The sequence below is a fragment of the Pelobates fuscus genome, chromosome 13 (genome assembly GCF_036172605.1).
Source record: "Pelobates fuscus isolate aPelFus1 chromosome 13, aPelFus1.pri, whole genome shotgun sequence".
NCBI classification, from domain to species: Eukaryota; Metazoa; Chordata; class Amphibia; order Anura; family Pelobatidae; genus Pelobates; species Pelobates fuscus.
This window is the reverse complement of record NC_086329.1, coordinates 34,966,298-34,993,016: the sequence shown is the minus strand read 5'-3', so window position 1 is coordinate 34,993,016 and position 26,719 is coordinate 34,966,298. Positions and strand designations below refer to the sequence as shown.

The 26,719-nt window shown below is 42.9% G+C and overlaps 1 protein-coding gene across 1 annotated transcript; it reads left to right on the top strand.

Moving 5' to 3' along the window:
- The first annotated feature begins 13,195 nt into the window (after window positions 1-13,195).
- LOC134582873 (alpha-1-antitrypsin-like) lies at window positions 13,196-26,001 on the top strand. The gene is made up of 4 exons (XM_063439546.1): window positions 13,196-13,962; window positions 18,737-19,001; window positions 24,364-24,511; window positions 25,758-26,001. Exons 1-4 carry the CDS (start codon window positions 13,224-13,226, stop codon window positions 25,947-25,949), a joined length of 1,344 nt encoding a protein of 447 aa, XP_063295616.1. The 5' UTR covers window positions 13,196-13,223; the 3' UTR covers window positions 25,950-26,001.
- The last annotated feature ends 718 nt before the right edge of the window (window positions 26,002-26,719 follow it).

Here is a 26,719-nt window from a genome sequence, read left to right as displayed (position 1 = left end):
TTGATTTGCGACAGCCCGACACGTTGGAATTCAACACTCCTAATGTTCGACCGCCTGCTCCAACAAGAAAAAGCCGTTAATGAATATTTGTATGACCGGGGTGCTAGGACAGCCTCTGGGGAGCTGGGAAGTTTTTGCCACGTTACTGGACGCTCATGCGCAATGCCTGTAGGCTCATGAGTCCTTTTGAGGAGGTGACAAACCTAGTCAGTCGCACCGAAGGCACCATCAGCGACATCATACCATTTGGTTTCTTCCTGGAGCGTGCCCTGCGAAGAGTGCTGGATCAGGCCATAGATGAGCGTGAAGAGGAAGAGGAAGAGTTGTGGTCACCATCACCACCAGAAACAGCGTTATCAGCATCGCTTGCTGGACCTGCGGCAACACTGGAAGAGGATTGTGAGGAAGAGGAGTCAGAGGAGGAATGTGGCTTTGAGGAGGAGGAGGAGTACCAACCACAACAGGCATCCCAGGGTGCTCGTTGTCACTTATCTGGTACCCGTGGTGTTGTACGTGGCTGGGGGGAAGAACATACCTTCATTGAGATCACTGAGGAGGAGGAACGGGAAATGAGTAGCTCGGCATCCAACCTTGTGCAAATGGGGTCTTTCATGCTGTCGTGCCTGTTGAGGGACCCTCGTATAAAAAGGCTGAAGGAGAACGACCTGTACTGGGTGTCCACACTACTAGACCCCCGGTATAAGCAGAAAGTGTCGGAAATGTTACCGAATTACAACAAGTCGGAAAGGATGTAGCATTTGCAAAATAAATTAAAAAGTATGCTTTACACAAAGTATAAGGGTAATGTCACAGCACAACGGGAATCTAACAGGGGAAGAGGTGAAAGTCATCCTCCTCCTCCCACGACCACGCCGGCAAGGACAGGATGCTTTAAAGACGTGTTGTTGATGGAGGACATGCAGAGCTTTTTAAGTCCTACGCATCGCCACAGCCCTTCGGGATCCACCCTCAGAGAACGACTCGACCGACAGGTAGCAGACTACCTCGCCTTAACTGCAGATATCGACACTCTGAGGAGCGATGAACCCCTTGACTACTGGGTGTGCAGGCTTGACCTGTGGCCTGAGCTATCCCAATTTGCGATAAAACTTCTGGCCTGCCCCGCTTCAAGTGTCCTGTCAGAAAGGACCTTAGTGCAGCAGGAGGTATTGTCACTGAGAAGTCGCCTAGGTCAAAAAAGTCTAGATTACCTCACCTTTATTAAGATGAATGAGGGATGGATCCGGAAGGGACTGACAGTGGGCGATACATTAGACTAAAAAAGGCCTGATGAGATGAGCTGCCTTGGGCTAAAAATGGTCCACACGCTGCTGTATTTTAGCTCTGAATGCCGGTTGACTTGCGTGACTTATCCGCCACCAACTAGGGTTCAAGCCGCCATGTTTTAGGGCACTTTCTGCCTGGGAAACAAACATAATTTTTTATGGCCGCTGCTACAGCAGCAGCTGCAACAATACCTAATTTTTCAGGCATGTGTACATGCCTAATTTTTCGGCCCTCTGGTGCTGCACTGTGGCTTCAAAAACCAAACCAAAAAAAAAGGCACATAACAGGGATTAAACTGATAGGAATAGTAGTACTTAACACACCACTCCTATCTGGTGGCACATTAGATTGCATGCGCAGTGCCCCAAATTTGAAGTAGGAGGACCGACCAAGCATCTTTTTCCATCTCTCGGTTCCTAAAATAGATGTCATATACACGTCCCCTGATAGGGCGCCAGCTCGTTATTCTCTTGGGCGCCAGCTCATTATTCTCTTTTTCACTTCACTAGGGACACTTTACTGCACTATGGGCACTTAGACCCACTCTTTGTCTTGCACACTGTTATTCCTAGCCAGCATCTGTTATGGGAAATCAGGCTGTCATCTAAACGTTTAGATTGAGCTTTAGCTAAGAACACCCTTGAAAGTGTTTAAGGAGATTAGGGCTAGTTTAGAGGATTCTTCTTAGACCTCTCTGAGTCTTTATAGCCCTTCTACCTATCCAGCATTTTTGGAAACTAGCTAAGAGAAAGGGTGGCTGTGTGTCTGTGATACATTTAACTTTATATCACCTTATTGACACTTTAGCACTCCGTTCTCCATACTCTCTGCCTATACCCATCTATTTAGAGGGAATTTCCTTACCCCTGCCAATATTATATAATAGGTAATAGTATTACCATTATTACACAATTAGGTCTCTGAGGACAGGTGTCAATCCATATCTGCCAAGTGACCCTATGTAGGGGGAACAGTCACTATTCTGCTCTGTGTCAGTGTGTATCAGGGGCTCTGAGGACAGGTGTCAATCCATATCTGCCAAGTGACCCTATGTAGGAGGAACAGTCCCTATTCTGCTGTGTGTCAGTGTGTATCAGGGGCTTTGAGGACAGGTGTCAATCCATATCTGCCAAGTGACTTTATGTAGGGGGAACAGTCTCTATTCTGCTCTGTGTCAGTGTGTATCATGGTCTCTGAGGACAGGTGTCAATCCATATCTGCCAAGTGACCCTATGTAGGGGGAACAGTCTCTATTCTGCTCTGTGTCAGTGTGTATCATGGTCTCTGAGGACAGGTGTCAATCCATATCTGCCAAGTGACCCTATGTAGGGGGAACAGTCCCTATTCTGCTCTGTGTCAGTGTGTATCAGGGGCTCTGAGGACAGGTGTCAATCCATATCTGCCAAGTGACCCTATTTAGGAGGAACAGTCCCTATTCTGCTCTGTGTCAGTGTGTATCAGGGATCCTTAGGACAGGTGTCAATCCATATCTGCCAAGTGACCCTATGTAGGGGGAACAGTCTCTATTCTGCTCTGTGTCAGTGTGTATCATGGTCTCTGAGGACAGGTGTCAATCCATATCTGCCAAGTGACCCTATGTAGGGGGAACAGTCTCTATTCTGCTCTGTGTCAGTGTGTATCATGGTCTCTGAGGACAGGTGTCAATCCATATCTGCCAAGTGACCTTATGTAGGGGGAACAGTCTCTTTTCTGCTCTGTGTCAGTGTGTATCAGAAATCCTTAGGATGGGTGTCAATCCATATCTGCCAAGTAACCCTATGTAGGAGGAACAGTCCCTATTCTGCTCTGTGTCAGTGTGTATCAGGGTCTCTGAGGACAGGTGTCAATCCATATGTCAAGGTGTCAATATGTCATATGTGAATCCATATCCATTGTGATTTAGGAATGTTAGGTGATTTCTGCCCTTTATGGATTAAAACCAGACTCTACATCAACTGTGTAATTTTCCATGGGAGTTTTGCCATGGATCCCCCTCCGGCATGCCACAGTCCAGGTGTTAGTCCCCTTGAAACAACTTTTCCATCACTTTTGTGGACAGAAACAGTCCCTGTGGGTTTTAAAATTCGCCTGCACATTGAAGTCAAGGTCAAATTTTTCGGTTCGCGAACGGGAACTTCTGCAAACGTTCGCGAACCGAAAAATTTGTGTTCGCGACATCACTACCCTGCACTTCACAGTGAACCTGGAAGTGCAGGGAGGCGGAAGGTGAGTATACACAGCACATGTGCTTGCTCTGACATGCTGTCAGAGCGGGCACATGTGCCGGGACAGCCCGATCCGATGCTCCCGGTCTGCCTCTAATACAGAGGCAGACCGGAGCACCATTAACCCCGCCTTTGCCGCGATTGCGGCGATCTGGGGTTCATTTTACCGCCTGACGGACGAGGTCTGTCACTCGTCGTTAAGGGTTTCCCCTGAGTGACGGACCTCGTCGTTAAGGGGTTAAAGGTCCACATTTTTGTGCAGTGATGAAGGATCTAGTCCAGAGAAACCCTTATGTGTATAAATGTGGCATAGAAAATAAATTGAGCATTAACCAACACAGACAAAAATATAAGCAGGGAAAAGTGCATTCATAAAAGAAACAGACACAAAAAGGAGGCAAACAAATTGTCATAACGTAAAATTAAGGGTTGCACACTAGGGCTGTAACCTACTGCATCATAAACGACAAGGGTAAATCATTAAATGGAGATATCGGTTGCCTAAATTACAGAACAGCTAAACTTTATTCAGGAATGGTCTGTACTGAGTTTGCTTTTATCAGCCACAATTTAATCCTGAACAAGCAAAGGTAAAAAGCTCAAAGAGGTCAGGGTTTCTGCAAAGTCAATCTTTATGGAAACAAATCAAATAACTCTTATGTTACCCAAGAGTTCAAACAGATGACCTTATAGTTGATACCATTATTTTGCCAGATTCGTATTTGTAATACGGGGCTATATGTCCCTGCTACACCGATTTATTATTATTATTTTTTTTTTAATTGTTTGTACATTTCCTGCTGTAAATGACTTGTTAGCAGGAGAGTGCTGGCAACATTTGGCTTATTGGAAAAGTACAACAGGATGGCTTTTTATTTCTCCCCAAACTCACAGATCTCATAGTGGTGGTCCAACTAACATGGAGTGTGTGATGGGTTTCACAGATGGAGGTGACTTGAGATACAAGATGTGACATCATGTATCTCTACAATCTCTTTTAGCATGACCTGTACAGCATAATAGGGACAGAGCATGCAGCTCCAGACTCTGTTTCCCATGATTCCACAGCCACCCACGACAAGTTATGTGTATTATGTCATCAGTGCTATTTTACCATCCCCTACACTCACTTGCATTAGGTGTAATAGCCTTCAAGAAAATATAAAATATGTCCGCAGTCTGAATTTTCTAAAAAAATAAATAAAATGTATTGGTTATGTATTGATTATGGTACTTGGAGTGCCACTTCAAATAAGTGCCAGTTATCTCTTTTTAGAGGCCGGAGGAACAATCTGCCAAAAAGAGCTATATACCTTGTCATTCGATATGTAGCATTTCATCATTATTTACTCTGCCTTCTTTGAACCTGCAAGCCTGAGGTTATCTGGTTAATGTTTAGAGAAGTTTTGTCTTTCTCAATAGCTGGACATCTTCTCATATAAATTGCATTTCAGGTCCTCTTACATCCACACAGATTGCAAGTGGGTTTCAGAAAGAGAGCAGTAAGTATACAAATCCTCCCTATGGTGCATAGAGGAAAATACATGCTGGTGTGTTGTGTTTTAAACATTCTGTGTTGCAAAATGTGTTTCCCTTCTCGTGAACTTGTTTGCCATAATGCATTTGTTTGATTTTCTATATATACCCATCATACCCACGGCATATGCTGGTGCACTATTAATAACAAGGTAACACTTTAAATAGCAATGTATCTTTTTATGCATCTATGAGTGGTAGTTGGAATCTCTAACATCAGCATTTCAGTTATTGCTGCATGACAATTCCCATTATTCTTTGCACATTTGACACTTTGGCTTTGTATGCTTTAACATGGAACAATGGTTCTTAACATTTTGTCATTGACTCAGATTTAGTCTATGGCAATAGATTAGCAACCTGTTCTTTAATCGGACAACTGGTTTAGAGACCCATTATTAATATATAATCTAAATAACATAATTACATTTTTCATAGCATCTTAATTAGACACATCACAGTGCCCGGTGAGTCTCCATTGTACTGGGAACGCAGTGCGGTTACAGTAAATAACTTATTGTGGATAGTTACCTAGGGACCACTACCATGCGGAACCCATTAATTTTATGACATGGGGATCACTACCAGAAGTAACCCATTAATATGACATAGGGAGGCGTTTTTGGGTCCAGACCCATGAATTCGGAACCTCTGCTATAGAATAAAGTTACTATTATTCCTGCAGGCAGTTACTATATACCTGTTTATTAAAAGGTTTTCCTAAAAGACCTGTCTGAGGGGTGTGTGTGTGTGTGTGTGTGTGTGTGTGTATGTATGTATGTATGTATGTATGTATATATATATATATATATATATATATATATATATATATATATATATATATATAAAATGCTAAAACTTAAATTTGTTCCAGCACCAAGGCCAAGTTCTTCTTGGCTAATGTTACTCCCCTTTGCCAGAGGGGCACGGAGGTTGGGTTGAGGGGAGAACAGGGGTGGTATGGAGTGAGGGGGCTAGCCTTTATTGGCTGTCAGTGGACAGTTTTGCACAGAATTGACCTCAGGGCAAGCCCAGATCAAACTTCCGGGCAGTCTTATGGCCCTTCTGGAGATGGAGTTACACCACTGGCAACTAATGGGTTAATCTCTCTATGTGCCACATTTCAAAAGAAAAGATCTGCCTGGCATATCCATTGTACACACTCAATCTTTAATATACTACAGTAATGGTGTAGAAGTTTCTAAAATAATTCATGTAAAATAACTTTGTATTTTTTTTTGTGTTTGTGACTAAGTGACTACTAAAAAAGACTGGACATACCCCATTTGCAAAAGTAGACAATCCAAGGCATTGCAAATGGGGTATGTCCAGTCTTTTTTAGTAGTGCCATCATTGGGGCAATTATCATTCCTAGGCTACCATACGGTCTCAAAGGCAACATAACCAAACTGGCAAATTTCAATGTGAAAAAAGGAAACGCAAGCCTTATATCTGACTCTGTAACTTTTGATAACACCAAGAAACCTGTGCATGGTGGCTACAGTCGGAAGACTAAGCTGAACACAAATATTAGTGTTTCAAAACAATCAGATGTATTACAACAATAATATCATCAGTGAAAGTGCCATTTGTGTGTGAAAAATGCAAAAAAAAAAACGCACTTTTCACTAATGATATCATCATTGTGATATGTTTTACTGTTTTTAAACACTAATATTTGTGTTCAGTGAAGTCTCCCAAGTTAAACAGTACTTCCCTCACGTACAGGTATTATGGTGTCCTTGAAAGTTACAGGACAGTATAGCAAATTCTCTGGACTTTTGGCCTGAGTTGTCAGGCAGGTCCCTCATATTGTAATTAATAATATGACCTAATTATGTAAAAATATTATATCAATATATATTTAGAATATAAATATATGTGTGTGTATATATATATATATTATTTTTATTTAAATATAGATAAAAATAGATGTGTGTGTATATATATATAGATACATATGTATTTATAACATCATTCTAAATGTATTTTGATATAAATATATATGTATATTAATATTAAAATAGAACAAATTTAAACAGGTGTATAATTAAAAAAATATTTTTCAATTTTTTCAATTTATTGATTATTTTTAATATATGTATAATGTAAAATTCTAAGTGTATTTATATTATGAAAGTACACTTTTAATAAGGATGTGTGTATGTGTATATCTAAGTTCTTAGGTTACATATATATATATATATGTGTATATATATTTATATATATATGATCTAAGTACTTTTTATTTAAGTTCAGGCAGTCCCCCTGCAGGCACTGCATAAGGACCCCGCGATCACCCCGCGATCACATGGCCCGGGAGGGCCGGATCAGGCAGAGGGGGACTGCCTGAGCTCCCAGGCAGTCCCCAGAATCGCGACCGCTGGCGTGGGATTGGCGGGGACCCGGTAAGTGTCCTGGACGGCAGGACGTTCTATGCTGCCCTCTGGCGTTTACAGCCACCCCAATAAGGACGGCATAGAATGCCTGCCGTCCTTAAGGGGTTAAAAGATGTGTGTTATATTCAGGTTATATTGAAAAAAACAACCAAAAACACCGTAATATTATTGCATTTGTAATACACAATGAAACAGTAAAATAGGAAAATGTGTAGGAATATTAAAGTAAATATTTTTTTTAACCCCCTAAGGACCAAACTTCTGGAATAAAAGGGAATCATGACATGTCACACATGTCATGTGTCCTTAAGGGGTTAAAGGAACACTGTAATCGACAAAAAAACTTTAGTTTAATGAAGCAGTTTGCTTTATAGATCATGCCACTGCATTCTCACTGCTCAATTCTCTGCCATTTAGGAGTTAAATCACTGTTGTTTCTGTTTATGCAGCCCTAGCTACATCTCCCCTGGCTGTGACTGACACAGCCAGGGCCGGATTAACATAGGGGCTGATGGAGCTGCAGCTCCAGGCCCAGGCCCATGGAATAGGCCCATTTAAAAAAAAAAAAAAAATGTTTTTTTTTTTTTTTTTACACACACACTACTCTTAGGTATGCCACCTGACTGGTATTTTACTGGTTTGCCACCTGACTGGTATTTGAGGCTGCCTGGCTGTGCCAGTATTGCAGTAATACCGGCAATACAAATGCAGGTATTTTTCTCAGAATAAATGGAGATTACTCTGCAATACCAGCACCGGCCAGTAGGGGTCACTGTGTGTGGAGAGAGGCAGGGATAGGAAGTTACAGCATATCCCTGCCTCTCTCTACTACTTACTGATCCGTGAGGGAGCAGCAACACAGCAGAGTCCAGACAGCAGCTCTATAGCTCATGTAAGAGAGGGATGGGGGAAAGGCAGCAGGGACACATGGGGACACTGATACACTATGGGACACTGAGACACTAGGGGACATATATGGACACTGAGACACTAGGGGACACAGACACTAGGGGACAAATGGGGACACAGACACTAGAGGACACTGACACTAGGACACATGGGGACACAGACACTGGGAGACCTGGAAACACTGAGACACTTGGGGACACTGGAAAACATGGGGACACTGAGACACTAGGGGACACATGGGGATGCTGTGAAACATAGGGACATTGGGAGACACTGAGACATTGGGACACAGAGACACTATGTCCCCATTTCTCCTAGTGTCCCCATGTCCCCCTTACAGTGTCCCATGTCTCTCAGTGTGCCTAGTGTCCCCATGTGTCCCAGTGTCCCTTTATGTCCCAGTGTCCCCATGTCTATGTCCACAACTGTCCCCATGTCTCCCAGTGTCCCATAGTCTCCCAGTGTCCCTATGTCACTTTGTCCCTAGTGTCTTAGTGTCCCTACATTTTTCAGTGTCCCCATTTCTCCCAGTGTCTGTGTTCCTAGTGTCTCAGTGTGCCTAGTGTCCCCATGTCTCCCAGTGTCCCTATATGTCCCAGTGTCCCCATGTCTCCCAGGGTCCCCTAGTCTCCCAGTGTCTGTGTTCACATGTCTTAGTGTCTCCATGTCTCCCAGTGTCTGTGTCCCTAGTGTCTCAGTGTCCCCATTTCTCCCAGTTTCCCTAAATGTTTCAGTGTCCCCATGTCTCTGTGTCCCCGGGTCTCTCAGTGTCCCCATGTCTCTCAGTGTCCCCAGTATCCTAGTGACATGGGGACACACTGAGACATTGGTACACTGGGAGAAATGGGGACACTGAGAGACTAGGGGACTGGGCAACATGGGGACACTGACACTGTTATATATAGGGACACTGAGACACTGGGTGACTTGCGAGACTGAGACACTGGGAGCAATCCATCTATACAGCAGAATCAAACTGTGAGTAGTTTGTTGGTGATTTTACAGAATTTTCTCTGATGTCACTCCTTGTGATTAAACAAATGATTAAGACTGGTATTTTTTTCCCATAAAGGTGGCAACCCTAACTACTCTTCACATACTCTTGCTTAACCCCTTAAGGACCAAACTTCTGGAATAAAAGGGAATCATGACATGACACACATGTCATGTGTCCTAAAGGGGTTAAAGGAGCACCATAGGATCAGGAACACAATCATGTATTTCTGACCCTATTATGTTAAAACCAGCACGTTGGCCCCTTCTTGCCTCCCTAAGTATAGTAAAATATAACTTGTATTCAAGTCTGCAGCTGCTGGCTTTGCCTCTGAACTGATTGTCTGCTGACATCATCAGAAGTGGTGGTCTGAGCAAATTACAATACTTCCCCATAGGATTGGCTGAGACTGTCAACTAGGCAGATCAGGGGCAGAGCCAGCACAATTCCAATCAGCATCTCCTCATAAAGATAAATTGAATCAATGCATCTGTATGAGGAAAGTTCAGTGTCTGCATGCAGAGGGTGGAGACACTGAATGGCAGTAATGCACACTAGGCAGTACTGCCCAAGGAAGCACCTCTAGCAGCCATCTAAGGAGTGGCCAGTGGAGTTATTTTCTCTGAAAAGACAGTGTTTACTGCAAAAGGCCTGAATGGAATGATTCTACTTACCAGAACAAATACAATAAGCTGTAGTTGTTATGGTGACTATAGTGTTCCTTTAAGTTTGAAAGCTTAAGAGGGATGTATGGGAACAAAACTTGTGTGGACTGGCTGACAATAAAATTAGTTTAGGTGAAGCAGACGTTGGTCTCTCTAACACTGTGGCATGTCCCCTTTCTTCTACACTCACTGCATACACCTTTTCTCTGTCTCAAACTATATACCAGGGACGTCTGCCTGCTAATAAGACAATAATGAGAAAAGTGGACATGTGAGTGCTAGGGGACAGTCCTTAGAAAGCATGAAGTGAGCGCAACATTAGACGCATTTATGTCAAGCTCAGGGTACTGCCTGGATAGTATGCCCTTAGTTGGACAGCCTGGAGGATTGGCGGGCAGCCTGACATGCATTCATGCCAGGCTGTCCTTCAAATTCTTTGGACAGACATGCCCCCTTTGTGGGCATGTTCTCCCCTTTTGGCAGGTCTAGTCACGTGATTCGCACCAGTGGCCCACCTTTTACCCCGCCCATTGACTTCCTGCTTCACTGGACACTGCTGTTAGGGGTTATGGATTTACTTGAAATATGAAAGCAAAAATTAGAGAGAGATTAGAATAGAGTATGTGTTTTCTTATAGCCGCATCCTATGAGTTTCCCTCCAGCACCATCTCTATCAGATACATGACGCTTGGGAGGTATGACTGGTTTAGTGTTTTTGGTCAATAAGATTCCGTAATTAGGCCCATCATAATTGTCAGCACCAGGCCCAGTGTGCTCTTAATCCGGCCCTGGACACAGCCTGCATGAAAACTAAATGGTTTCTTTTTAAATCAGATGCAACTTACTTTAAAAGTTTTCATCTCCTGATCTGTAAATTTAAATTTATATACAGGAGACTCCTGTATGGTCTGGCAACTTATAAACAGAGCAGGGGATAATAAATTCTAAGTTAAACAGAATTTGCAATAAAGAAAGTTTAAACATTAGATCTATGTATACAGGAAGTGTTTAGGAAAGCTGTGCAAGTCACATGCAGGGAGGTGTGACTAGGGCTCCATAAACAAAGTGATTTAACTCCTAAATGGCAGAGAACTAAGCAGTGAGACTGCAGAGGCATGATCTATATATCAAACTTCTCCATTAATCCCTTACGGACACATGACATGTGTGACATGTCATGATTCCCTTTTATTCCAGAAGTTTGGTCCTTAAGGGATTAAGCTAAGGTTGTTTTAGCTAGTATAGTGTTCTTTCAAGTATGCATGGAGAAAACCACAAAGTATTACTTAACAGAATTACACATAAGACCATGAAATGATATCTAGTATCATTGTATGGTGCATCTTTTTAATGCATTGCATTACTTATGCAGTATTCATTTAGAGTAGGGACAGCAGAGGGACTGGGAAGGCACACAAAGAAATTGAAAGAGAAGGGAAACAAGTGTATGGAGGAAAAAAAGAGGAGTAGAATAGAGATATTGATTTTAAAAAAAGTTGATAATAAGAGTGAGATACATTGTACCAGCTTGGAGTTAAAGATCTCTCACTGAGAGGTAGTCAAAAAGTGTGGGCATCTCCCTAGAGGCCATCATGATGAGGTCTTGTATTTGTAGGGATCCTATTCCCTCTTCTGTATACTGACAGAGTGATTTCCACTTGCCTCCAAGTATAAATCCACCGGATATCAATTGCAGTTGAAGTAACACTTTATTGTTACATCAGATGGGTAAAATAAAAATACAAAATAAAATAAAGTCCTTACAAATCAAAACGTGTTTCGCTTGTCTTGGAAGCTTCTTCATTCGATGTGTAACCTTTTTCGAATTCGTTGGTTCCTTTTAAATGGTGTATAGATTCCCGCCACCTGTTACTTCCTGGGGCATTGATGTCTCACTCGTGACGTCTTAATGATGTTCTGTATCCGCACTGGTGTGCAGCACTGCGTTCCATGAGCGGCATCCTTCCGACGCCGCATTCAACGTCATATGTTCTTGCTGGAATGCAAGGACGTGTTCCATCGTTATTCTTTGTAGTCTAGGTAACCCTTTGTCTTTTGTTTTGGAGCGTAACGCTGCGTTCGACTTCTATTGTGTGGAACTTCTCCATAAAATCTCTTCAAATAAAGTGGTCCATTTATTCTCATCTCAAAAGGTTCATGGACTCAAAAAAAAACAAAAAACCATAAATATATTGGTTAGCGAAGTGGACCTGAATAAAAATAATTTTTAAATAATTTTTATATAGATGGAAAAGGGAGTCCATATTATACTATTTTTTTCAGTTTTATCTATCTGATGTACAAATAAAGCGTTACTTCAACTGCAAATGCTATCCGGTGGATTCATACTTGGAGGCAAAGGGGAAACCACTCCATCAGTATACAGAAGAGGGAGTAGGATCCCTACAAATATCTTATCAAGCCCACATATTGAGTCTAATGTGATAGGCTCTCATTTTATTATACCAATTTCTGTATTGCATACCAACATCCATTACTTACTTGATGCAACACACTCCACCTACTGTATGTATTTCATGTTTTGATTTTTTTTTTTTTTTATCTGCTCTATTGTTTGAAACCTTGTAGTCCATGATAGGGGAGTATCTTTGCATCTCTATGAGGTTATTGCCACCTTAGCAGTATTAAAGTAACACTACAGGCACCAACACAACTAAAGTGCATTTGATAGTTTTTGGCTTCATATTCATACTGTTTTTCTCCACATTAAAATCTCTCATAGTTTTACTAAAAAAAAAAAACTAAGAAACAAAAAATAAAAAATAAAACCCAAAACAGTTTATTCCTTTCCTTTAGACAACAACTTTTATGAGATATTGGGACGTCTAACTTTACCTCTTTTAAGATGCTTCCATCCATTCTGTCTCATGAGCTTTTGACTCCCATGAGACAGTCCTTTCACATTAACTTTATTAGGACAATATTGGACTTCAAGAATATTTACCACATATGACACTCTACAATAGGTGTAGGCAACCTTTTGCACCTCACATTTTGTGGACTAAATCTCTCCTATAATGCTCTTACAGACAAAATGTTGGCAAAAAAAACCAGGGGAGATTTTGTCCATAGCATGAGTTATGCCAAAGGTTGCCTACCCCTGCTCTACAATATAAAGCACAAGCTAAATTAGTAGTATTCTAATTAATTTTTATGGAACTTGCTGTTTTTTTTTTTGTTGCAGGATATGAAGTTTTTCCTCTACCTATGTCTGAGTGCCTCTCTACTATGCACAGTAGTTTTCAGTCACCATGGTGGGGAACATGATGACGAACATACCGATCACACTGATGACCACAAACATGACCACGGAGATCATAAACACGGTGATCACAGTGGCCATCACAAAAATCATGGCCATCACGGAAAAGGAAAGCACGACTCATATCATCATGTTCATTTCAATGAATCCACGGCTTGCCATAAAATTGCACCATACAATGCTCAGTTTGCTTTCAAATTTTACAAGCAGGTAGCCGATTCAAAGCCTTCAGAGAATATTTTCTTTTCCCCAGTCAGTATTTCCACTGCTTTTGCCATGCTTTCTCTAGGAGCCAAGTCCAAGACCCAAGACGAGATCTTAGAAGGTCTTAGTTTCAACCGCTCTGAAATCACAAAGGAGGACGTTCATTCTGGTTTCCAGCATCTTCACCATGTCTTAAATGACCCAAATAGTGAGCTACAGCTTGACAGTGGGAATGCCCTCTTTATAGACACAAAACTTAAACTGCTCCAAACATTTTTAGATGATGTCAAGAGAAATTACGAGTCAGAGGCATTTTCTAGTGACTTCACAAATTCTGATGAGACAAAGAAACAGATCAACAGCTACGTGGATAAGAAAACCAATGGGAAAATCCCTGAACTGCTCAGCAGTGTTGACAGGGACACAATTTTATTCCTTATCAACTGGATTTATTTCAGAGGTAAGGCCAAAACTGTGTTATTAACTAATTAGAATTACCATAAGTAATTCTTTAACCATTTGCATAGTTTATGTGTATATGTGTATATGTGTGTGTGTGTGTATGTGTATATATGTGTGTATGTATATATTGTGACAGTCTATGGGAGGGTAATAGAAGGAAGGTATTTAGGACCCAGAATCCTCCATAGCCTGTACTCATTCACCTGCCCAATTAGCAACTGCTGAGGCTTTAATTAGCAGGTCTCAGAGCAGAAAGGAGGAGATACAATCTGACCTGCAGAGAGAGCAGGTCTGTGCAGAGCAGCACCAAACAAAGTGCTAAATGTTGGTGAAACCAATGTTTATTTTGTTGATTTGTGTAGTATATTACCCTGGTTTAGTAAGGGCCATTACTTTATGTTTAGTTAGTGCTTGAATTTGAGCTAGGATTTTGTTTGTAGACTTTCCTTTCTGTTTTGCTAAAGTTTTGAACAAACTGATTGCTGCATGGATTTTTGTGCACGATGTAAATAAACCACACAATTTTTGCATAAGAGACTGTTGTTCTATACCTGTTACCCTAGAAGACTGTGTTGCTTTGCCCATAAAGGTCACAATATATGTATTTCATATACTAACTGTCGTCAGGCACTCACGACCAAATTAATCAAACAGTCACCGCCTTGGTGCTTCCCATGTGAAATATATAAATACCAAAGAGATTAGAGCACTAGTGGGTTCTCTGTCAAAAACATTTATCCAGAACAATGTAAATTGTTGATGTTTTGGACTTAAGGACCTTTATCAAGAACTCAAGTTAAAAGCCCTAGAGGCTTAAGCATTCACAATTTACTTTGTACTGTTCTGAATACACCTTAAAAAAAAAACAAAAAAAAACTTTATTTAAATACAGCCATATATATAGATTTTTGTTGCTTGTTGTGAGTTACATACACCTACAGTTTTTACAATAAATATAACAGACATGAAATTAAATAACATAGAATGTGTACATCTCAATCATATGTATCACCCAAGTTACCTTGGGACATTCCAGTGAAGCATAAGCACTAGTCATGCCTACTTAGGCAGTTATTTCTGAAATATTTATTATCTTGTTGCTACCTTGTTACAGTGGTTATCACTCTACTCCATCGGTAAGCAAAAGAACAGGTTCCGTCTGCTTATGTTTTGCCCAACCGCTCATCATCCTATTGCATTGTTTCTAGAGTTTACTCAGTGGCGTACACATGACCCATGGGGCCCCGGTGCGAAAATTGATCCGTGGGCCCCCCCCTCGCGCTTACACTGCGCGGGCCGGGGCAGCAACACATGGCGGCGGGCACCTGGTCGCAGGGGTTGCAGGGCTGCGACCGCGGTATGTACGCCAGTGCCAGGCCCGGACTGGCCATCGGGCATACCGGGCAAATGCCCGGTGGGCCGCGATGGCCGTGGGGCCGAGGCCGGCAGGGGAGATCATAGGATCTCCCCGGCCGGCCGCTGCAGGGCCAGCGGTATCCGAGCGCCGGCCCTGCTGTGTGTCTCCATGGGCCGGTGGGGAGATCAAAGATCTCCCTCACCGGCCCACAGGCACTGTTAAGGCCGCTGGCTGGGGAGTGTGTGAGGGAGGAGAGGACCGGCGGAGCTCTATCCAGCAGCTCCGCCGGCTCCTCTCGTGAGGTCTGAGCGTTGCCGCGGCAACGCTCAGATCTCGCGAGAGTGAACTCTAGCCGGCAGGGGCTAGAGTTCACTCTCACCACTGGACCACCAGGATGGCAGCATGGCACCCCACCCACAGGCAGAACGGATCTCCCCCCCTCCCAGGATAAAGGTAAGAAGGGAGGGAGGGGGGGGGATATAACTTTTTTTTTTAATTATTAATAAAAAAATACTTAAATTTAAATAAAAAAAATCACACTAAGAGCCCCATCACACACACATCACCCCCAGACACACACACATATCACCCCCAGACACACACACATATCACCCCCAGACACACACACATATCACCCCCAGACACACACACATATCACCCCCAGACACACACACATCACCCCCAGACACACACATCACCCCCAGACACACACATCACCCCGAGACACACACACATCACCCCGAGACACACACACATCACCCCCAGACACACACACAGCACCCCCCCACACACACACACACACACACAGCACCCCCAGACACACACACACACACACACAGCACCCCCCCACACACACACACACACAGCACCCCCAGACACACACACACAGCACCCACAGACACACACACACACACAGCACCCCCAGACACACACACACTGCACCACCTACACACACACACACTACATTCCTTGTCAGCAAACACATACAACATTCTCTAAACACACCCTCTCTACAACCCCTACACACACTACGTCACCTATACACACACACTACAGCACGTGTGCACACACTCGCTACATCCCCTATAACACTATGCTCCCTATACACACACACTCTCTACAGCCCCTAGCCACACATATTACACCACAAACACAAATTAAATTGACCTATTTACACAATACCACACCACACTCTACACACATGCAATCCCACATGCACCATACACTTTCCTGGCCCTTTTGTCCTCTGGTATCTCACCTGTGGAGACACCAGAGACAATTTAAAAGCAAACACAGCGCAAGCATGTTATTAAATTTGCTTGCGCTGCGCAGAACAAATACAGGGCCTTTTTCTAATGCCAGAGCTCTTCAGCGGGGCTCTGTGTATTGAACCAACATGCTCACTTTGAGAGGGGGCGTGATTGTCATTAGTGATGACAAAACACACCCTCTCTGGCCCCGCCCCCTTCTTTGGGGGCCGCTCTGATTGAAAAATGCCTGGGCCTAATTTTTTTCCCAGTCCGGCCCTGGCCAGTGCATGCAGATGCACACACACACTTAAAGGACCACTACAGACACCCAGATCACATCAGCTCAATGAAGTGGTCTGGGTGTCAGGTCCCTCTAGTTTTAACCCTGCAGCTGAAAGCATAGCAGTTTCAGAGAAACTGTTATGTTTCACTGAGGGTTAATCCAGCCTCTAGTGGCTGTCTCACTGACAGCCGCTAGAGGCGCTTCCGCCATTTTAAGACACTGAACGTCTATAGGAAAGCATTGAGTAATGCTTTCCTATGGGCGGTTGGAATGCGTGCACGGCTCTTGCCGTGCATGCACATTCGGAGCTGAGAGGCGGAGGGATCCCCAGCGCCATGGGAGTCCGGCGCTGGAGAAAGGTAAGTGCTGAAGACACACACACACACTCTCACGAACAAATGCATACACACTAGCTAACAGACACACACATTTACTGACAGAGACACACTCAGCGGCAGACATACATACACACTCACTTACAAAACATACACTCTCACTGACAAACACACACTCACTAACAGACATCAAATAGACTCACTAACACACACACACAAACACACTCAGTAACAGACACACACAGTAACACACTCACTGACACTCACAAGCAGACACACACACTCTAACACAAACACCAACACTCACACTAACACACACACTAACACACACACTAACACACACACACACTAACACTCACACACTCACTCACACACACACACACACTCACACACACTCACACACACACACACACACACTAACACTCACACACACACTCACACTCACTCACACACACTTACACATGTTTTTTTTTTTATTTAATCCCCCCAGCCTCCCTACCTTTTGGAGTGCTGAGGGGATTCCCTGGGGTCCAGTGGTGCTGCTGGGCTCCTGGGCGGGCAGTCAGGCTGGCCGGTGCGCGAGGGAGCACTCTCCCCTGAGTGCTTCCTCTTCAGCTCCCTCGCGCGCCGCGTAGGGATGCCGGCGCCGGAAGATGACGTCATCTTCCAGCTCCGGTATCAGTGCGGTGCGCCAGGGAGCTGAAGAGGAAGCACTCAGGGGAGAGTGCCCCCTTACGACCGGCCAGCCTGACTGCCCGCCGGGTGTAAGCAGGGCCAGCCTCGGGGGGCTCGGAGGTGGCCGGCTTCAGGGCCCCCCAGGAGAAGAGGCTAGCCCAGTGGGTACATACAGGGGCGGCCGGGCCCCCTGGTGGGCCGGGCCCGGTCGCAGCCGCGACCCCTGCGACCCTGGTATGTACGCCACTGAGTTTACTATTACTACATGCCAATCAGTTTATGCGCCTGTAGTCCTTGATGAATATAGATTTTAGTTGCAATAATGCGATTCACTTCAGGACAGTCGAAATCCATATAAGCCCTTTCTATTCTATTTCAGTAGGGCATCTGGTTTCCCATGTATTTTCTTCATTTCGTTTCCCGTAAAAAGAAAACAAAGAGATACATGGCTTTGAGTTTTGTATTTATAAAAAAAAAATTAAATTAATAATAATAAATACCAAAACAAAACCATAAACAAAAACAAGAGTGCTGGGGAGGGGCAAATGGTAAACAAGAACATTCGCTCTCAACTCGCCTGATCACTAGTGTTCCCAAACGTTATGGAAGTAGGATACGGTAGTCCTGACTTGCACTGTCAGCAAGTCCATGAATAATGTATCCTTAATTTTGACAATGACCTGTGCTAAGAGTGGGACCTCAGGTTTTTAACCATGGCTGGGATATTACGTGTGGCTAGGACATATTACGTGCTGCTAGGACATATATTTAGCATATACAGGAGTCTGTTCTCTTTAGCTGGTGTTCCCCCTACTGGCCAAGATAATGTATTTCTAGCCTAATGAAAGTGTAACATAATTCTGTGTTTTCAGGGAAGTGGGAAATACCATTTGAAGAAAAATATACTAGTGAAGGAGATTTCCATGTTGATGAGAACACAGTTGTGAAAGTGCCATTTATGAGGAGAACCGGCATGTATAACGCATTACTGTCTGAAAACGTTACCGTGGTGCAGATTCCATACAAGGGCAATACTTCAGCTCTGTTTATCTTACCAAAGGAGGGAAAACTCGGATACATTGAACAGAATCTTGAGAAATCAGCAATCAAAAAATGGAAGAGCAAATTCCACCGAATGTAAGAAATTTACTGTATGCGTTGACTTCCAAAAGCATTGTAACATGACTTGGACTTCCGTAAACATACTGGAACAAATATACACTTACAGGGCTATTCAATAAAATGAGAAATCAAAGTGAATTCAAGGTCAAAACATCCAAACTGGAAAAAGTCTCCATGTTACCTATAGTTTCAGATCGGCTACTCTGGCCCTAAATTTAAAACTCACTTTAATTTCTCTTTGCATTCTCATGTTAGTAAATAACCCCGACAATGCATCACTTCATATGATGATAAATATACATACAGAGCAAAGCAGAATTAGTGTAGATATAGCTTAGGACATAAAAAGAGAGGGAATTTAAAGGGCTGCTCTAAGTGACAAACCCAAGTTAGTGGTTTTATTACCAGTTTAATTAGCCCAGTTTAGTGGTTTTATTACCATGACTATTTTACCGTCCCCTGTTTTTTTTTTTCCTTTGGGAACTATTTGACAAGAATTTTTTTTTCCAGCAGCTATAAACTACCCTTTCTTCAGACCATTAGATAATGCACAATTTACACTTCCGCATTATTAACCCCTTCGTGACTGCAGACGTACCAGGCATGTCCGACAAAAAAAGATCGTTAACGACCTCGGACGTACCTGGTATGTCCGTGGCAAATGTGAGTACTGGAAGCGATCGTGATAGTTTACAGCCACTCTAAGGGTATTGCAGCGATGCCTCGATATTGAGGCATCCGGCAATACCTCTCCTGAGCGATCACTTCCGTGTTGCCCCACGTGGTGCCTGGCAGTGTAGCAGAGGATCGGAAGCCATCATGCAGGCTTCCGATGCTCTGCCTGTTTGTGGAGTGCCTTGAGGGGTAGAGGCACTTAGTGAAATAAATAAAATAAAAAAAAAACATTAAAAAAATAAAAATATTATTCCCCCAGCACCCAGGATCTCGGATGTAATGTGTGAGGTATTTCTATTCACTTACCTGATCGCCGCCGTTCCTCTCCGTCTGGGGGGGGGGGGGGGGGGGGGAATGACAGCCCAGACAGTCCCCCCTCGGCAAATTAGGACTCCGCTCTGAAACATCGGTCACATGGCCACAATAGGCATCCATAGTGCATAAAAAATTGTTAGAAAATAAAAATAAAAGTTTTAAAATAAAAAATAATGTTAATAAAAAATATATATATGAGATGTATATACATATATTGTATCTATATATAATATGTATGTGTATATAATGTCATACTAAGTGTATTTTTTTATTAATATATACATATAAATGTAAAATTACACAATATATATATATATATATATAAATAAATAAAAATAATACAAAATATATATATATATCTATCTCCATATACATAATTACATAAATAATTTCATAAATCTACATGTAGACTTCATATATAAAAATATGTATATATATATTTAAATTCCACGTGCATATTTATGTAATATTTTTACATAATTAAGTAATTTTATTGATTGCAATTTGGGGAAACCTGCAGGTCAACCCAGGCCGCAAGTCACGAGAATGTATTTTGCAAGCACTATATTTAACCCTGTAAATTTCCAAGACACCCTAAAACCTGTACATGGGGGGTACTGTTTTACTAGGTAGACTTCACTGAACAGATATTAGTGTCTCAAAACAAAAAAACATATCACAGCGTTGATATTGTCAGTGAAAGTGAAGGTTTTTTGCATTTTTCACACACAAACAGCACTTTCACTGATGATATCATTGTTGTGATACATTTAACTGTTTTGAAACACTAATATTTGTGTTCAGCAAAGACTCTGGAGTATAACAGTACCCTCAATGTACAGGTTTTATAGTGTTTTTGAAAGTTACAGGGTCATATATTAGGTTTGATTTTCTGTTTTTTCACATTGAAATTCACCAGATTGGTTATGTTGCCTTTAAGAGGGTATGGTAGCCTAGGAATGAGAATTACCCCCATGATGGCATACCATTTGCAAAAGAAGACAACCCAAGGTATTGCAAATGGGGTATGTTCAGTCTTTTTAAGTAGCCACTTAGTCATAAACACTGGCCAAAGTTAGCATTCATAATTGTTGTTTTTTTTTAATTCTTTATTTTTGATGTGCACAAAATAACATGTAGCCTTGGCGCGCCACAACAGCGACACCTGGGTGAATTGGCAGACATTTGCTGTACAACGTGTGGCATTAGTTAGACTGGCACATTTTTGTTATTTATCAAGATTAACGATGTATGTTACATTACAAGAGAGGTAATAAACAGCGGACACAAAACAGCTAGGCTAGACATAAGAAACTTTTGTCAGTAAATGAAGAAACAACGGTCTAGGCTAGCTGATAGCTTGCGACTGATTAGCCAAGGTGGGTTTTTCAAGATGTATATGCATATTATTATGGCAATCAAGACAAATGAAAATTTTACGAGTAGAGTGACATTGGCTATGTATGTACATGTTTGACTTGTGGCTAGACGTCGAGTATGGCAGTAAGCTGGCAACATAGAGCTGGCCTAAAGGGTAAGTAGTGTGATCCGCAGTATATATTTACATGCTTAGTTTATAGGCTATGGTTGTTAGCGTTTGACTCTTGGTTAAACGTCGATTATGACAATAAGCTGGCTACATAAATCATAGACAGCCGCCATACAGACTGGCATAGAGGGTAAGTGTTGGGAACCACAGTATACATCTACATGCTTAGTCTATAGGCTATGATGATTAGCGTTTGATTCTTGGCTAAACGTCGCTCATGACAGTAAGTTGGCTACATAAATCATAGATAACCGGCATACAACCTGGCATAAAGGGTAAATGTTGGGAACCACCGTAAACATTTACATGCTTAGAATATAGGCTATGATGATTAGCATTTGACTCTTGGTTAGACGTTGGTTATGACAGTAAGCTGGCTACATAGAACGTAGATGACCGGCATACAGACTGGCATAAAGGGTAAGTGTTGGGAACCACAGTACACATTTACATGCTAAGGTTATAGATTGTGCAAGAGGGAACTTCGTATGATGTTTGCCTCTTGTGGCGCTGACAAGCCGGGTATGGCTGTGAGTCCCGATGGGGGCATGAGTGCCTCACTCGAGGGCTCTTGGCACGGACAGCCAACGCCTCGGCTCGGCAGAGTCATATACCGTCCTTGCAAATGTCCTATAGACAGAGTCCCGTTGCCAGGGTGGGTGTTACAGGCTGCCCCAGCTTGCTAGGGGTCGGCAGGTGGTGGCTTTCGCAGGTGGGGGGTCTTCTTGGTACCTCAGGTGAGACATGCAGGCTGGCGTGGTACTGCTGTGCTAGCGGGTCACAGTACCTTGTGCAGGTACGTTGTGGGGTGTTAAGTTCCAGCCCAGCCCGTGTCACATCTCTGGTTTAGGTGTGTGGGAAAATGCGGCTATGTGGGTCAGGGTCTGGCCAATTCCCCCCTATAGCCCCGGGCTTGTGTGAAGGCCTGCACCTCAGGTCCGCGAACCGGGTAACTCACGTGGGAGGCCGAGTTCTTCCCCTGTGGGGGGCTGCTGTGTGTCCTAGTTGTTGGTCGCCGCTTGCGGCATCGGATAATCAGCATAAGCGGTCGGTGCTCTGGGGTTCCAACCCCGGCGGTCTTCAGCCCAGGTGGGCCCATTATGTGTGCCAGCCTTGTTATCTGATGGTGTGCCCAGGGAGGGTCTGGCCTTCCCCCACTCTCCCTCTACCACCACTTTCCCCTCCATTGTTAGCACGGATGTCACCTGGTAGGCTAGGCGGGGGAGCCGCGGAAGTTCTCGGGCTCGAGGTATCAGCTAGACCATGCCGGACCTCTGCTGGTCGGCCATCTTGGTATGCACCGTCCGTTTCACTGCGCTCGGCCAGAGTGGAGATGTAGCTGTGCGCGGTGGTGGTTGCCTGTGGGGACCGGGATGACCCCCCGGCCCAGAGGGGGGGGGGTGGCAGACCACCGGCCAGAGAACTGGGTGAGCGGCCGTCTCACCCGAGCTCAAGCCCGTAGGGCTCAGGCCTCGATCGGGTGACTTTGGTGCCCTTGGGGGTCCCATCGGGTATCCCTGGAATCGCCATCGCTTGGGTGATGTTATACTTGCGGTAGCAGGTTGCTGTGTGCCCATGGCCCGCCGTTAGCTCCGATTTCCCGGCACCGAGGCAGGAGCTCAGACAAAGCGTGTCTGATCCAGCCGGCGGCCAGGCCCCGCCCCCCCGTTTTTTGCATTTTTAACAAACAAATATAAATGCTAACTTTGGCCAGTGTTTGTAACTAAGTGGCTACTGAAACAGCAATGTCCTACTTGTACTTATAGCCCTATAACTTGCAAAAAATAAAGCCAAGAACATGTTAACATGGGGTATTTCTAAACTCAGGACAAAATTTAGAAACTATTTAGCATGGGTGTTTTTTGGCGGTTGTAGATGTGTAACAGATTTTGGGGGTCAAAGTTAGAAAAAGTGTGTTTTTTTTAAATTTTGCTATGTTTTATAATTTGTTTTATAGTAAATTATATGATATGATGAAAATAATGGTATCTTTGGAAAGACCATATAAAACAGTATATAATATGTGTGGGTACAGTAAATGAGTAAGAGGAAAATTACAGCTAAACACAAACACAGCCCTGGTCCTTAATGGTAAGAAAATTGAAAAACTTTCTGATCACTAATGGATTAACCCCTTAAGGACACATGACATGTGTGACATGTCATGATTCCCTTTTATTCCAGAAGTTTGGTCCTTAAGGGGTTAAAGGGTCATTCCAGACCTCTTTAGCTTGCTGAAAAGCTTTGTATGTGAAGAGTGTGTCCTCTCTTCATTTTGGAAAAAGTGCAGATTTAAACAGAAATGTATATTTTTATAAACTAATCTGGTTACACCCCCTTGGCTTTCAAGCAGACAACAGGTCAAGTTACTTCCTGGTTTCCTTAGCTCACTGGAGCTCACTGGAGCTAAACTCAAGAGGCAGCTATTGCTCAGAGCACCTGTCTTGCAACAACTTCTCATTTAGCTGTATTGAGAAGTCTGTTATTGGACATCCACAGAAAGTCTGGGCGGGGTTAGAAGAGAAGGGTTTGCGAATGTAGCAGACCAGAGCACTGCAGGTTTTGCAAACTGATTTTAGATATACCCCCAATTAAAAAATACACAATTAAATGCATGCACGTTTTCATTTGGGGTATATCTACTAAACAGTGATGAAATAAAAATTAATATTTTGCATTTGGGCAGTGTAGTGTCCCTTTAATATCAATTTCACCCAATGAGGATGGCAGTGATAGACACAGAATGCGAAATTAATCTGTTCTTGCTCTTCTGGCAGATTTACTGCTCATGTAAAACTATTAATAATCCACTTTGCTCTTTTCATTCGTCTGTTACAGGTCTCTGAATTTGGCCCTGCCTAAATTTTCAATTTCTACAACTCTGAATCTTAAAGAACAATTTAACAAACTAGGAGTAACGCAAGTATTTTCAGACGCTGCTGATCTGTCTGGGATTACAGACCAAGCCAAACTAAAAGTGTCTGGGGTGAGAGTCCTTACTCATGAATTTACTGAAATTAAACTGATATGTAAATGTTTTATTATAACATTGATGTTATATGACTACGTAGGGCATTGTGGAATTTAGTGGCATCTTATAAATGCTAATCATTTTACAGGGAATTTAAAATGTAGGTTGATTCAACTATTTTGACCTGCTGGCGATTTCAATGAAAATTTTGCATAGTTTTTGGTTAAAGAATAACCTTATATAATGGAAGTCATTGGAGCAGGAGTGAGCTGCGGAATGTAACAACTGGGGGAGAATTTTTGGGGCTCCCCTTCTGCCCCTCCCCTTTCCAACTACAGGCTGATGGGACATTGAGCTTAAATGTTGTCTACAAATATATCAGGAATTGTGTTTAATAGTAATTATGAGTAATGCCTCACTATATTACCATGGCTTATACTTCTGAACCTAGCAGGACACACCCACCTGTGTCTCCACTCATGCTCTATATTACGTCCCTCTCCTGCCTAATGGCTCTCCTCATCCTTGCTTTCCATAGTACTTCCTTCCAAAGTCACGTCCTACTTCCTAACTGTCCTGAATTTAGGGGGATAACCTCAATTCCCGTGCCTCTCTCCTGCCACCCTGAGCTTTATTTTTCTCTGGTGTCCCACCTCTGGGAACAGCAGAAACAAGTTCTGGGACAGTGCAACTTATAAAGCATGTTCGTGTTGTGCCAAGCTAGCTCAGAGTATTTTTGTACCTAGAGAGAGTGCCTTGGCATTACTTGACAAATGTGTACCAGAATGATGACCCCCTTTGTTTTTGAATCCAGCATTATCAACCATCCCCACTTTCACTAACTCCCTCCAGTCCCAGTTCTAAGCACTCTTGCATTGGAACACATACCCTGAATCAGATTTCGATGACATACTTGCACAACACTTTCTGAGGATAATGGCCTAATATGGGACTGTTCTGACAAATTCAATATTGGTAGTATTGTGCAGCAATGTGCTAAATGTTGAGAGACTTTCTATTAGTTTCCATGGTAATTTCTCATGAGTTAGCACTTTGCCCCAGGATTAAATACAGCCTAGGTCCTAGGACCTTGATATATAAAGTCCAATGTATTGATCGGGAACAGTGTTGGCCAAGGGTAGTGGGTTATGCAGTCAAAGCAATCCTGTGGACTTACTCACTAACCGACCCTATCTTCATATACTCCGATTATATCCCATGTGTCTTTATTAATGAGCTGAATGTCTGGTTCTCTCCATAGGCGATCCACAAGGCAGCACTGAGTGTTGATGAGAAAGGAACCGAGGCCGCGGCAGCGACTGTCCTTGAGATAATGCCTATGAGTCTTCCACCAACTGTTACATTTGATAAACCTTTTGTTTGTGTCATTTACAATAAAGAGACTCATAGTACTCTCTTTATGGGTAGAATTGTAAACCCAGTGGCAGCATAATGTTTCACCTGTATATTGTACCATTTGTCTCAATTAAAACTTGCTTAAATAATGTTTGGTTTTTCTGTGGTAATATATTTGTGAACTCTGTTTTTTTACCCCAGACCAGCTGCCAGTTGATGGTTGTCTTTCCATTTAGTAGATTTTTTGGGAAAAACGATTCCTGACTACTGAAGTTTATAAAAATGTAACCAAGTCCCAGAACTTCATTTAGTACATATGACCTGTATACCACTCAATACAATTTTCCTTTTGGTCCAGCAGCAAATCTTGGCAATGAGCAGCTTTGTGCTTCCCTACTGGAATGAGTGAACTACCATATTAAAAGAGAGACACAGAGAAAAGTCACTTACTAAACCTGAAATACTAAAGTCTAGTAAAGATTCTCAATTTTCCTACATGATGGGGGGCAGGAAAGATATATCAGTAAAGAGTAGACATTTGTCCACCTTCTCCTCACATCACACATCATGGGTTAGAAGAGTAAAGGATTAAAGGTGAGCACGGGGGTCCTTAAACCCAAATTCCACACATTTTATAGATCTGTGAATTTTCCTTTTGCATCCTTTTGGGCTCATTTATTCTCAAATACTGCGACACCACCCACCAGGGTATTCCCAATTCTAAATACCTAACTCCCTCAGTGTCCACACTCTCGGAGGGCCCCACGTCCCTGTGACGGCCCGCCTGGCACCACAAATAGGTGTCTCTGCTAATCAATGCTTCCTAGTAAGCCTCGAGTACCATAAGCACTGCACCGGACAACATCA